A 13,973-nucleotide genomic window follows, 5' to 3' on the forward strand; every position below is an offset into this window, starting at 1 on the left:
AGAGATTCTTTGGCAGCACAACTTGAGATTACACTAACAAAGGCAGACTCCGAACAACTTGCACGCTCAATTGCAGAGGAACAGTATTCTGACCTGGAGAAAGAAAAAATTATGAAGGAACTAGAAATTAAAGAGATGATGGCAAGGCACAAGCAAGAGCTGGCTGAAAAGGATGCTACAATTGCGTCTGTGAGTAGAATTTACTAGTTAAATTCTTATTATGCAAATAATCAAATGTTGTGGTCCCCTTCTAGGCGAATTGAAACATAATACACAAGTGGTAGTACTGAACTTTCTTTTTTTGCCCAGTGCACCTGCTCAGTCCTTTCTATGTATTCAAAAATTGAGTGCATCTTGTAAGTGATATGTACCATAAAGCAGTCATGAGGCATATTGGCCTTGATATTTACAGCAATTTTAGGAACAGTTTTCTAGCCACAACTAACAAGACTGAGAGATGTGGTGCCCTGAGACATTGAAGTATTGTGCACACCTTTGGTCCCCTTATTTGAGGCAAGGTATCGTGGCATTGGAGGCAGTTCAGAGGACGTTCAGCAGATTGATTCCCTAAATGAGGGATTTAATTTTATGAAGAGGTATTGAGCAGTTTAGGCCTATACTCTCTAGAGTTTAGAAGAATGAGGAGAGATCAAATTGAGGTATACAAGATGCTAGAAGGTATGGATAACGTAGATGTGGAGCAGATGCTTCCTCTTGTGGGACATTCTAGAACCAGAGGTCATAGTCTCAGCAAATTGAAAGCAGATTTGAGGAGAAACTACTTCCCCAAAGGGTTGTGAATCTGTGGCATTTGCTACCCCAGAGTGCAGTGGACGCTGGGACAGTGAGTAAATTTAAAGAGGAGTTAGACAGATTTTTAATTAGTAATGTGTTGAAGGGTTACGGAAAGCGGGCGGTAGAGATGAGGCCATAATGAGATCAGCCAAGATCGTATTGAATGGTGGAGCAGGCTCAAGAGGCTAAATTCTCTGTTCCTGCTCCTAGTTCTTATGTTCTGAGAAAGAACTATTCTGTCTATCCCACCTTTTAGCTCTTGGTCTGTCGCCCTGTACGTGACAACACCTCAAGCACAAATCTGGAACTTCTTCACCCAAAGGGTTGTGAATCTATGGAATTCCTTGCCCAGTGAAGCAGTTGAAGCTCCTTCATTAAATGTTTTTAAGGTAAAGATAGATAGTTTTTTGAAGAATAATGGGATTAAGGGTTATGGTGTTCAGGCCGGAAAGTGGAGCTGAGTCCAGAAAAGATCAGCCATGATCTCATTGAATGGCAGAACAGGCTCAAGGGGCCAGATGGCCTACTCCTGCTCCTAGTTCTTATGCTTTTAAGTTCATTAATAAGGGGATTTCTTGATTGAAAAGGAAATGAGGGATAATGGGGATGAGGAACATATAGGCAGCCATGACCGAATGACAGAGCGGACTCAATGGACCAAACGGCCTAACTGTGCTCCTATATCTTATGGTCTTATCGGTAGGAGGCCTGGATATTGGGAAGGGGAGGTATTGTTGGGGCTTGATGAGATCAGTGGAGGAACAGCAGAGATAGTAGCTGTGCCTCCTTAGGAGAAGTTTGGGGTGGAGGATGCAAGGCGTGGGCATGGAGAACATTGGGGGAGGTTATGATCCTTGAAGGAGATGATCTGCAATGGTGGATATCAGGAGAAATTTGTATTGCTGCAAGGACAGAGCTGAGGAGCATGGATTCCTGTCACTTTGGGGGCTATCAGGGGTGGCTTGGGCAGGGATGGAAGTATTCCTGCTCATTCTGTCTCGTAAGCAGTGCTGCAAAGACAGTTACCCATTCCATGCATCCTTTCTTATTCCTTGCCTGTCCACCCCTTGAACTGTCAGGTTTGCAAAAGCTTGGGAAACCCAGCCTCATTAAAATATTTAAATAATTGACCACCTCTTGGGAGCAGGTTGCTTATTTACACCTCTTTTCACACCACCACCCCCAAAACACTTCACCGCCTGTGTTGCCTCAGTTAAAACTGGAAGTAGGTGGATTCACATGGATGAGTTTTGAACATTTCTCCATTTTACCTTCCGATCCAACCCAAACGCATCTATTTGTGGGATTTAAGAATACCCCCATTGCTGTTTTAATTACACTTAAATCAGAATTTTAGTTGGAGAGAAATGCTCCATTCCATATATGGAGTTGAAGTGGTTCTGGGTGGAAGTGAAAATCTGAACAGGTGGGCTGGTAAGCGACAATAATTTTTGCTGATGTTTTAGAGCACTGAGGGTTTAGTGAAAAGTTTAATTGATTTCTGTGATACACTTTGAATATTATTTATCACACTGTCTACTGAAAGTTTTGGCAAATAAAGAGTGAAATAACTCAAAATATAACCACAATCCAAAATCTCTGTCATTCAAAAAAAAATGCAATAATCTTTATTTCAAGATACAAAATAAATTCTCGAATTCAGAAACTAAACACTGATTGGTATTTAAAGCTAATTTGCAACACAATTGTTTTCTTTTAAGAGGCCTCAAGTGCCTACCAGAAAAATTTCTTCCATTGATGAAGCAAACTTTCATTGGGCACAAGTTTGATAAATTGTAAACTGCTGGGGCGTGCACTTTGGAACTATTAAACAACTCCAAGATATGCCTAGTTTCAGAAAATTATCATTTGTGTAACTTGGATAGTTTTAATTTCATAGCTGTTTTCATAGGATTTACAGTGCAGAAGGAGGCCCTTTGGCCCATCGAGTCTCCACTGGCCCTTGGAAAGAGCACCCCGCTTAAGCCTATCCCATCCCTGTAACCCCACCTAACCTTTTTTGGACACTAAGGACAATTTATCATGGCCAATCCACCTGACCTGCACATCTTTGGACTGTGGGAGGAAACCGAAGCATCCAGAGGAAACCCACGCAGACACGGGGAGAGTGTGCAGACTCCGCACAGACAGTGTCCCAAGCCGGGAATCGAACCAGGCACCCTGGAGCTGTGAAGCAACTTTGCTAACCACTGTGCTAACGTGCTGCCCATTTAAAATATTTAAATATTTTAATTTGCTATTTAGCTGGAGGAGACGAATAGAATGCTGACTGCTGATGTAGCAAATCTTGCAAATGAGAAGGAGGAACTGAACAATAAAATGAAGGAGCTTCAGGACCGTGAGTACAATTTAAATTTCAAAATAAAACATAGATGTGTCAGGTCCTTTATGCTCCCTCAACCCAGTTTTTAGTGAACTGTTCGATTTGATATAAAAGGAGTAATTTATATAGCACCGTATATCCTTTTGGCATTCTAAAAGCTTGACAACCAACAATTTGCTTTTTGCAATGTCGTCACACGTATGAGCAAAAGGGACAGTTTCACTGAGAGGCAACATTGGTTCCCGAAGTCAGGTTTTAATTGCATCCATTTTATGAACAGTGTAAGATTTTTATGTACTTCTTGATCTTCTTGACTCTTATAGAGTGAATGTCTTGAAATACATAGTTTTATGGTCTTGGTGGAGACCAGTAATGTGTTTAATTTTTTTCTAAGAATCTAAAACCTCCGGTATTTACTAAGAGTGAATCCACAAAGTTCATGGTTTAAAACAAATGAATTTTACTGCACCAAAATGAAAGAACATGAATTCTAATAACAACATCCTATTTTAAATAGCCAGTCACGGTAAGAGTAAAGATTAATGGTAAAAAGAACCCAGTTACTAAGGGCGGGATTTTCTGATGGCGGGGATCATCCAGTCCATCTGATGTCTCCAGCAATTTGCATTGCCTTCCTGCCCCACTGGCAGGGAACCTGCCATGGAGATCGCTGCCAGTGGGACAGGAAGGTTCCACCGATGGGAAGGGCCAGAAAATCCTGCCCTTATGATCTGAACCAAACTCCTGAAATCCACTTTCCTTTAAAACCCATTAGACTTGCACACCAAAACTCAAGTCACATACTTAACACAATTTGGACGATTTACCACTTGGCCTGAGTAGTGCTTTGCAGTTTCGTACAAGAGTTAATATTTTGTGGGTCACTGCTTACTCCCGATAGTTACAAACTCACCAGACAACACAGGCGTCTTAAGTGTAGTCACCTCGGGCTTGAACTTTCCTAGTCCTAATATCTTAATTTCTGGATTTTGGCACTAAGATTCTTGCTCCGATTCGCTCTCTCGCTTGCTCTCTACTTGGATTTACCAGGGGCGCAATTCTCCGCTCCCCACGTGGCATGGGAGAATCGCGGGAGGGGCCCCCCTCCCCCACCCCGCTCGGAAGAATCGCTGCTCGCCGTTTTTCACAGTGAACGGCGATTCTCCAACCCAGATGGGCCGAGCGGCCTGCCAGTCGCGACCGTTTCACGACGGCGGCAAACAAACCTGGTCGCTGCCGTCGTGAAACGGGAGTGAGAAGCCCGTTTGGGGCTTGTAGGTGGCCCAGAAAAGAAAGAGCACCACGACTGTGCTCGGGAGGGGACAGGCCCGCGATCGGTGCCCACCAATCGTCGGACCGGCGTCCAAATCGGATGCACTATTTCCCCTCTTCCGTCTTGGCTGAGGGGAAAGACGGCCACCGCGCATGCGCGGGTTCGTGCCGTCAGCGTCATGACGTCAGCCGCGCATGCGCGGGTTGGAGCCGGCCAACCTGCGCATGCGCGGCTGACATCATTAGGCGTGCCGGCCGCGTCATTCTCGGCGCGACTCCCCCGCGGCCGAGATTTACGGAGCGCCGCTCCTAGCCCCGCTGGGAGGGGAGAATAGGGGACGAGGAGCGGCCTCTGAGGCCGGCTTGAAACTCGGCCGAGTTCACGACGGCCCTCCCAATTTTTCCCGGGAGATCAGAACTCCGCCCCAGAACTTTAACTCGCTGTACAAGCCCTTTAATTTTCCCCTCTTTTAGCGAACACACAATTTCAACTGAACTCTGTTTGAAAGCGATGTTTTCTCTTCTACAGCCTGTATTCCAAAACCAAAGACTAAAACACGGACAGCATGGTAGCATTGTGGATAGCACAATTGCTTCACAGCTCCAGGGTCCCAGGTTCGATTCTGGATTGGGTACATGTCTGTACGGAGTCTGCACATCCTCCCCGTGTGTGCGTGGGTTTCCTCCGGGTGCTCCGGTTTCCTCCCACAGTCCAAAGATTTGCAGATTAGGTGGATTGGCCATGCTAAATTGCCTTTAGTGTCCAAAACTGCCCTTAGTGTTGGGTGGGGTTACTGGGTTATGGGGATAGGGTGGAGGTGTGGACCTTGGGTGGGTTGCTCTTTCCAAGAGCAGGTGCAGACTCGATGGGCCGAATGGCCTCCTTCTGCACTGTAAATTCTATGTCTAAAACTGCTTGAACACAGATGCAGGCTAACTGGTCACATGATCATTTCCTAATCCGTTTCAGAGAAACCTAGTTCTTAAAGTGACCATCATCCCAAGGTAAAATATATTTTTCCCCCAAAAAAAACACATGGACCAGCACAGCACAGAGGTTTATGGTGACTTCATTGAGTTGCCCTAGAGCTCGATGAATGTTGTGATAAATTAAATAGTGTCAGAGCATAGAAAATCTATAATAAAAGCAAATTACTGCAGATGCTAGAATCTGAAACAAAAGAAAACGGAGGACCCAGAGGAAACCCGCACTAACATGGGGAGAAGGTGCAAACTCCACCCAGTCACCCAAGGCTGGAATTGAACCCGTGTCCATGGCGTGCTAACCACTGCGCGACCGTGCCATGCATGGAAAACATTTATGAAGAGACAGCTAAAGTATACTATCTCCATCGTAAGCGTAGAAATGTTTTATTTCTTCATTTATATTGCATATATTTCCTGTTGCTGCAAGTCAATTTTATATCAAAATATTTTGAGGTGTGTAACATTTTCTACAGAAGTCATTTCGAAATCCCTCTGACAAATTAAAGTCTCATATCTTGTTAGTCTACTTATACATCATGAGAATCATTAACTGCTTTGATTTGTTCGGTAATTTGTACCAAATAAATCTATGAAAGTCTGCTGCAAAACTCGGCATGTTAAAATTTCAATTGTTTTTTTTGTTTTATTTCAGAGATTCAGAAGCTGAAAGAAGAGGATGCAAATTTAGCCAATATAAAATTTCAATTTGACAAACAGCTGCTGAATGAGAGGACACTAAAAACACAGGTAAACACAGTATGATCATATTTTAATTGTTAACACAGTTCCCAGCATGTCACTGTAGTTCCTGCTTAAATTTGTTCAAATGTAATTTTTATCTGCGCAGTGTCATTTTCTGGCAGTAAAATTGTGTCGATTTCAACACTATTCATGGACATCCTTAATTTGACCCTATTGCTACAGTGTGCTGATATAGTCTCTACATTTTCCTAGGTTTTCTCTCCAAATATGACCCTTGTCAAAAATGTTGCAACGGTCAACATCAGCATTTGTTTTCTTTTTAATGCACTCTGCATGGCTCTCTTGAACCAGCCACTCAGAACTGCACAAGGAGCATTCTTATTTGCTTTTGATTGAATACTTTCATCCTCTTACTTTCATGGGAAAAAATAACCTGTATCTATTACCCTTCTTCTGAACATTTAAGACAGTTTGCCTTGTGATGTGTTTGAGGAGCAAAGCCACATCTTCTGCACTCTTTCGTGCTACTTGTTAATTTTCCTTTACTTTTTGGAATCAAGTTATCTTAGACCAGTCTTCATCTTTCATAGAATCAGGAATAGGCAAATAGTCAATCCTGCCAGTTCTCCCATAGAGATGACGCTATAGACAGGTAGGTGAGGCTGAGGTTCAGTAGGTTTTTTCCTCTGAATTGGTTCTCTCAGTACCCTTTGCAGTCCTGTCTGACAGTTCTGGTATTTAAGTAAGACACCTTTTGGAGATTACCTTAAAGCATGTAACAACAGCAAAGAGAAGAATATGCCAACGAGTGCCAGAACACAATCCTTGTTGTCTCCACTGCAGATCACAAAGGGTCTCGATATTGCCCCATCACAGTTGACCTTGCCCACCATGTTGTCATTAAAAGTGGAGAATACACCGAGCAGCTTTGCGGGCAGCCAATTTTCCCCAGCAGCTTAAACTGCCTCTGCTCACATGGTCGGGGACCATGGTAAGATCAATGCTTAAATTTATAGTGGTCTGCTATGTTCAAGGCATTTCGCTGGCGGACAAAGATCATCATGTCAATGATAGATTTCCTGTTCTAAAATCACACTGGGATTAGAGATAGAAACATTCAGCCAGGATCTGCAGTTAGACAAGGACAACACTGGCAAATGCTTTTCCCATGCTGCTCAGCAAGGAGATGCCTCAATAGTTGTTGCAATCACAAAGTTACCTTTGTTCTTGTCCAGACTCACAATCTTTGCATCATGTAATCCTGGGGCACTGCCTTCTCCTTCCAGCAGAGAATGCAGATTCTACAGGAGTGCTGGTTTGATGAGTTCAGGCGATATAGCATCAGGACCTGGGGCTTTGCCCAGGCCAAGCGAGTCAACAGCTTTGTCAAGCTCCTCCATTGTGGGTTTGTACCCAGCTCTTCCATGATGGGCAGGCTTTATATGGTGTCTAGAGCTTCACTGGCGATGGTATTTGACTTGCAACAACCCACTAAATGATAGAAAAAGTTTCCAATGCACCCCCCCACCCTCCACTTCACGCTGATCTATTCAGCCCCTCAAGGTTCAACTCCCATCAAGAAGGATGATTCGGAACAACCCTCCCAGACGGAATTTCAATGCAAATTTCACCTGGACAAATGAATGGGAATCATTGGACATGATGACCAAGGACCTGGCCTCAAACCCAACCCAGCAACTGCCTGGTTTTAACCTTCTGAGGAAGGAATGGTCCATCCTTAACAGGTTCAGGACCTGCCAAGTCCCCTGTTTTGCCAACCTCCACAGTTGGGTCATTAGTTCGCTAAGTAAATAAATATTTTCCCTGGAGTACAACTGAAGCTAGTGTTTCCACCCATCTCCCCAGTTTCAGATGTTGATGACCTCAGTTTTGATTTTCAGTGGAGCTGTTTTCTTTGTTGATGAACTGTTGCATGTTTGATCCCTTCACATGTACCCCTAGCATTTCTTTTGTTGAAATATAACTCTGTTTTCTGGCAAAGGTGTAACCAGTAGTTATTGATGCAGTACCGAGTTATCTGTTGGACTTTACTTTGTACAGCTCTGAGTACATTCAGAGTTTTTCTGCTTGGATTTCTCTTGCAATTAATAAGAGCAGACTGCTTGACTTCAGTGACTGGTTCCATCACAGTGACGTTTGCCTTGACCAATCAACATTTTTTAAATTCTTGCTTCCCATATGTTGAGTGTGTGGTATTTGTCGGTGGTGTCTTGAAATATGTTCCATTTTGTTTCTGCACTTTGCGTGTGAACGCTAAGGAGCACGTGTTCAATAAGTCAAGGAACTGTTGGTTTCTATCTGGGTATGGCTGATACGAGGACGGCATTTCTGCTTCGAATGAATGAAAAAACTTAATGGGTTACATCCTAATCCTGTTGCACACCAGGTAGTCATCTCTGACACAGTCAGCATGGTGGTAGCTGCCTGTGTTGACTATGATGGCGAAGGTCAGATCCAACCAATGGTCTTTTGCCTCTGTAGTGGAGCACAGAATTGGAGCATAAACACGTACAAAGTTAACTGGCCCCTTTTTAGTTGAGACAGTTGGAGAGAACCCATTCTGCACCATCTTTAGGCAGTTCTGTCATTGAGACAAGCAAGCTCCTTACAGCGAAGCCTGCACATAAGCAATTAAGAGGAAGTTAGATATCACATGGCGATGTTTGCATTTGCTGATCGGGTTACAAGTCGAGAGCTAGAAGCAAGTATAGATGCTAGCATACCAGTGGGGCCAAAAGGCCTGTTTCTATGCTGCAGACTCCATGTAACACCATGAAGGATTTGTAGTGTACATATTCTTAAAGTCACCTCCGTTTTGGCCACCATTCATATGTTTTCTGTTTGGGACGAGCACAAGTCTGTGCAACCTGTCCTCATAATTGAGTCATGATAGCTGCGGTAGACTTCTAGTGAATCTGCACAGCACCCCCTTTAAGGCTTGTAAATCCATCCTGATGTGGTACAGTGCCCAAAATTGAAAGCAGTATTCCAGATGTGTTTTAACCAGAGCTTTATAGAACTTCAGCATAATTTCCATCTTTTTGAATTCTAGTCCTCTTAAGATGAAGACTATTCCATTCACCCTTTTTTGTACCTGTCCACAAGGTTTTAGTGATTTAAGTACATGGACTCCTAAAATTTGACTGCTCATCCACAGTTCTGAGTTCTTCACCAAAATATCCTGATCCATCTTCCTAGAGTTTGAAGTGGATAACCTCAACAACTTTCTGCTCCAACTACACTACTTATTGCACCACTTAACTTGGTGTCATCAGCAAACATGGATCTCCATTCCTTTATTTGAGTTATTTGAGATGGGGGGGTTGTCAAACTTGCCAGTTACAGGACATAAGGGGCTGTTTAGCACAGGGCTAAATCGCTGGCTTTGAAAGCCGACCAAGGCAAAGCAGCACGGTTCAATTCCCGTACCAGCCTCCCCGAACAGGTGCCGGAATGTGGCGACTAGGGGCTTTTCACAGTAACTTCATTTGAAGCCTACTTGTGACAATAAGCAATTTTCATTTCATTTCATATCGATTGTCTCAGTTGTGTTTCCTATCTCCTAACCAATTCTCCATTTTCTTTCAAAGGTTTGCCTCCAATCTCCTGCACTTCCATTTTTCTGAATGGTCTCTTGTATGGAACTTAATCACATGTCTGTGGAAACTCAGAAATAATATCCACAGGCACTCCTGTACCTACCACAATTGTGATCCCCTCAGAAAATTCAACTAGGCTAATTAGATCTGGCCTACACTTTACAAATCCATGCCAACTCTCACTGATCAATTTATTGTTGGTCAGGTATTTGCTCACTTTGTCCCCAGTAACAGATCATAGAATTCACAGTGAAGGTGGCCATTCGGCCCCTGAAAGAACACCCGACCTATGCCCATACCTCCACCCTGTCCCCGTAACTCCCCTCCCCCAAACCTTTGGGCACTAAGAGGCAACTTAGCGTGACCAATCCACCTAACCCGCACATCTTTGGACTATGGGAGGAAACCGGAGCACCCGGAGGAAACCCATGCAGACACAGGGCGAATGTGCAAACTACGCACAGACAATGACCTACGCCGGGAATCGAACCCGGGTCCCTTGCACTGTGAAGTAACAGTGCTAACCACTGTACTACTGTGCTGTCCCAGATTCTAGTTAACTCCCCGCAAGAAATGATAGACAATAGATGGTGAAGATTTTTCTATGTTCAATATAATTATTTATGGCTCAAATTTACTTTTCAGCTCGAAGTCCTTTAAAGTCTGCAATGGACTTTGGTACCCATGTTAAAATCTTAACCAATACAAATCTGAAAAATGTTAAATTAAATGTAAGTTCTTGAGTTGATAAAAAATAAAGTACAAATTAGTTCTGTTGCAATTACATTTGTAGTTGACCCTTTTAAGTTCATACGATATTGGAGCAGAATTAGGCCATACGGACTATCGGGTCTGCTCTGCTATTCAATCATGGCTGATATGCTCCTCATCTGTTACCGACAATGCTACAGACCAAGAACTGAATTGCAAAATCGGTCAGAGCATCTCGTCCCTAGAACACATGAACTAGGTGCAGTGGGCATTTTAGCCTCCCGAGCCTAACACCCTGAATGTGGTCATGGCTGATCCCATCATGGCCTCAACTCCACTGTCCTGCTCGTTCCCCATAACCTTTCAACCCATTACCAATTAAAAATCTATCCAACTCCTTCTTAAATTTACTTGCTGTCCCTGCATCCACCGCATTCTGCGGTAGCGAATTCCACAGATTCACAGCCCTTTGGGAGAAGTAGATTCTCCTCAAATCTGTTTTAAATTTGCTACCTCTTATTCTAAGATTATGACCTCTCGTTTTAGAATGCACCACAAGAGGAAGCATCTGCTCCATCTACTTTGAGTAACTGTGGAGCGTATAGGCCTAAACTGTTCAATCTCCTATGACAAACCCCTCATCACTGGAATCAATCTAGTGAACCTCCTCTGAACTGCCTCCAATGCCACTACACCTTTCCTCAACTAATGGAAACAAAACTGCACAATACTCCAGATGCGGTCTCACCAATGCCTTGTGTAGTTGCAACAACACTTCCTTACCTTTATACTCAATTCTGTTTGCTATAAATGCCAACGTTCCATTTGCTTTCCTTCTTACCTGCTGTGCCTGCATGCTAGTTTTCTGTGACTCGTGCACGAGGACACCCAAATCTCTCTGCATTAGAGAACCCCAAAGTCTCTCCCCATTTAGATAAGTTGCCATCCCATTCTTTTCAACCAAAACTTGGTCTTAGATGAAAGTTTATGATTTGCATCTCCAATGGTCTATTTTGTTAATCGTACATGCATCATTAGCGAGTGTTACAATACATGAAAATGGAAGATTACAGTGAAGAATTTCAAACACACCGCTAATTACAGATAATAGAGAAAATGTCGGGAGAATCAATTTTTCTTGACTATTCCAAATGTTTAAACATCACCAATGATTTCATGGTAAACTGGATTAAAATTATTTTAAAATTAATCATTTCAATTTATGGAATCTTATATTATAGTTCGTCTTTGGACAGGCTTTTGGAATGGAACTCACTTTCATTGATAAACTGCTTTGAGGCATAAATGATACAAGCAATATTTCTTCAGCAGTAAGCACAGAACATTGGTGGGTAGTAAATTTAAATTAAACCAGCCTCTGAAGAGTAATTTATTTTGCTACATTGTAATGGCCCCTTGAGTTACATCTTTTTTGAAGATATCTAAATAAATATCTGATTTGGATTGGAATTGAAGAGTTTAAAAGTAAAGGTAAGTATAAATGGAGTCAATCGTAAAACGAAGACAAAACCGTGATTCCTTCTTAGTATGTGGTTAGATAAAGTTGAATAATGTAGGTTATGGGGTTGATTGAATACTTAGGAAATTTACTCAATAATTGGATCATGAGGATAAATTCTTCAAAAACTTTCCAAGTGCTGTACACTTTTCTTTTTATAAATTTCAAGTCCCCAATTGTTTTCTCCAATTAAGGGGCAATTTAGCATGGCCAATCCACCTACCCTGTACATCTTTGGGTTTTGGGAGTGAGACCCACGCAGACATGGGGAGAATGTGCAAACTCCACAAGGACAGTGACCAGGTGTCACGATCGAACCCAGGTCCGCGGCGACGTGAAGCAGCAGTGCTCAAACCAAGTACACAGATTGAGCCCATGGGTGAAACAAATTATTAATTGTAGAAGAAACAACATTCTCCACTGGAAATTCACATGACAATTATCGTGTTTTAGGCTGTCAATAAATTAGCCGAGATTATGAATCGAAAGGACATGAAGAGGGACCATAGCAGACGTGGAACTGACACTGACTTTCGTAAAAAAGAAAAAGAAAATCGAAAACTTCAATTGGAGCTGAGGTCAGAGCGGGAAAAGTTAACACAAATGATGATTAAATACCAAAGAGAGCTGAATGAAATGCAAGCGGTAAGATTGTGCATGCTGTTTGTCATACCGGCAAAGATAAAAACAATTACTATTCAATTGATTAAAGCAGTTTGTGTTGTTAAATGTACAGTTCTGACCATACTGTTCTGTCGTAGTACTTGGATGTTTTGATGCTGCTGATTTCATCATAATTACTTCTAATGATCAGTTAATAATGCATGTTTTGAGTAATTTGTTGAACTTGGTTCTACAGATGCAGTCCAAAATATAGAAAAAAGGAACAGGCTAGGATAGTAAAAAATTTAAATCCCTAAGAGCAGATGGTTTGCACTATAATTGCAAACTGTCCTGTTTTGTTAACTTGCTGCATAATGGGTTTGAAAATTTTAGAAGTAATTGAAGGGCTGGTTGTCACAATATTCTCTTATTGCTCCCATCAAATTGTAATTTTCAAATCCCTAAAGCATTTTAGAATTGCTTGTATTTTGTAAAAATAATGCATTAATTTAGTTCGTAAAATTTGGCATAATTATGTGTGTTTGATGTTCTTTCCATGTTTTAGTGTTCACTGACAATATATTTAGGATTTTAATAATGATAAAATCAAAGAAGAATTTGTATTCTGAGTTGCTAATTTCTCAGGGCTTTATGATGAATGTATTGTGTTTTCTTTAATAGTAACAATTTTTTTTTTTTGCAAATTTGGATACCTTGCAATCCCTATTTTCTCATCTTGACCATATCCTCTTTAGCTTAGAATGGATTATCTGTTGTCTTCGCAATTGCCCTTAACAGCAGTATGTATGATTAATTTTCCTGACAGTTTGCAATACTTACTTCTCCCAACCTAGTGGACCCACTGACATAAAGGATGGGGAGCAAGGGTGCCAATTGGGGATACTAGAAAGGTTTAAGCGTTCAAAATGGGAACTTGGCACTTTGATGCTGTGTCACTTCAGATACTGCAAGATTATGATTAGGAAAAGAAGTTTAACACAACTTCTGAATACTACCTAGCTTAAAGATGGGCTTTGTTCAAATAATTGCTGTGCATTGCATGGCTAAGTAGAAGTCATAGTTGCAGCCTCAAACTAGTGAGGAACATTATTCTGATAGTTTACTCAATACTAAGCTATTCGTGGAACTTTAATTTGTAGTGATTAAAATAATTTTTCCTCAGCAAAAATGCCTTACTAAACATTATTATTGCATTTGATGTGTCCTTTGTTGTATCATATTTTTAGGTTGGAATGTAATACTTGATGTAATCCTAACAATCTATTTTCAGAAGCTATAGCCCACTGGGCAAGACATTAACAGATTTTATCATTATTCATATTGCGTAGTCTATATGTAGAATGTGGAAACTCCGCGATACAGTCAGTCAGAATTGCATTTTTTCTCCTTTCTCTTTCCA

At 41.9% G+C, this 13,973-nt stretch overlaps 1 protein-coding gene across 5 annotated transcripts in view; it reads left to right on the top strand.

The window, feature by feature from the left end:
* The window catches only part of rock2a (rho-associated, coiled-coil containing protein kinase 2a), a 318,731-nt gene that overhangs the window by 253,814 nt on the left and 50,944 nt on the right, over nt 1–13,973 (top strand). For all 5 annotated transcript variants that reach the window (XM_038800251.1, XM_038800250.1, XM_038800253.1 and 2 more), the window contains exons 22-25: nt 3–189; nt 3,061–3,154; nt 6,051–6,145; nt 12,404–12,595. In XM_038800251.1, coding sequence (XP_038656179.1) covers nt 3–189; nt 3,061–3,154; nt 6,051–6,145; nt 12,404–12,595 — 568 coding nt within the window. The remainder of the gene's footprint in view (nt 1–2; nt 190–3,060; nt 3,155–6,050; nt 6,146–12,403; nt 12,596–13,973) is intronic.

This window comes from Scyliorhinus canicula, chromosome 6 (genome assembly GCF_902713615.1).
Source record: "Scyliorhinus canicula chromosome 6, sScyCan1.1, whole genome shotgun sequence".
NCBI lineage: Eukaryota > Metazoa > Chordata > Chondrichthyes > Carcharhiniformes > Scyliorhinidae > Scyliorhinus > Scyliorhinus canicula.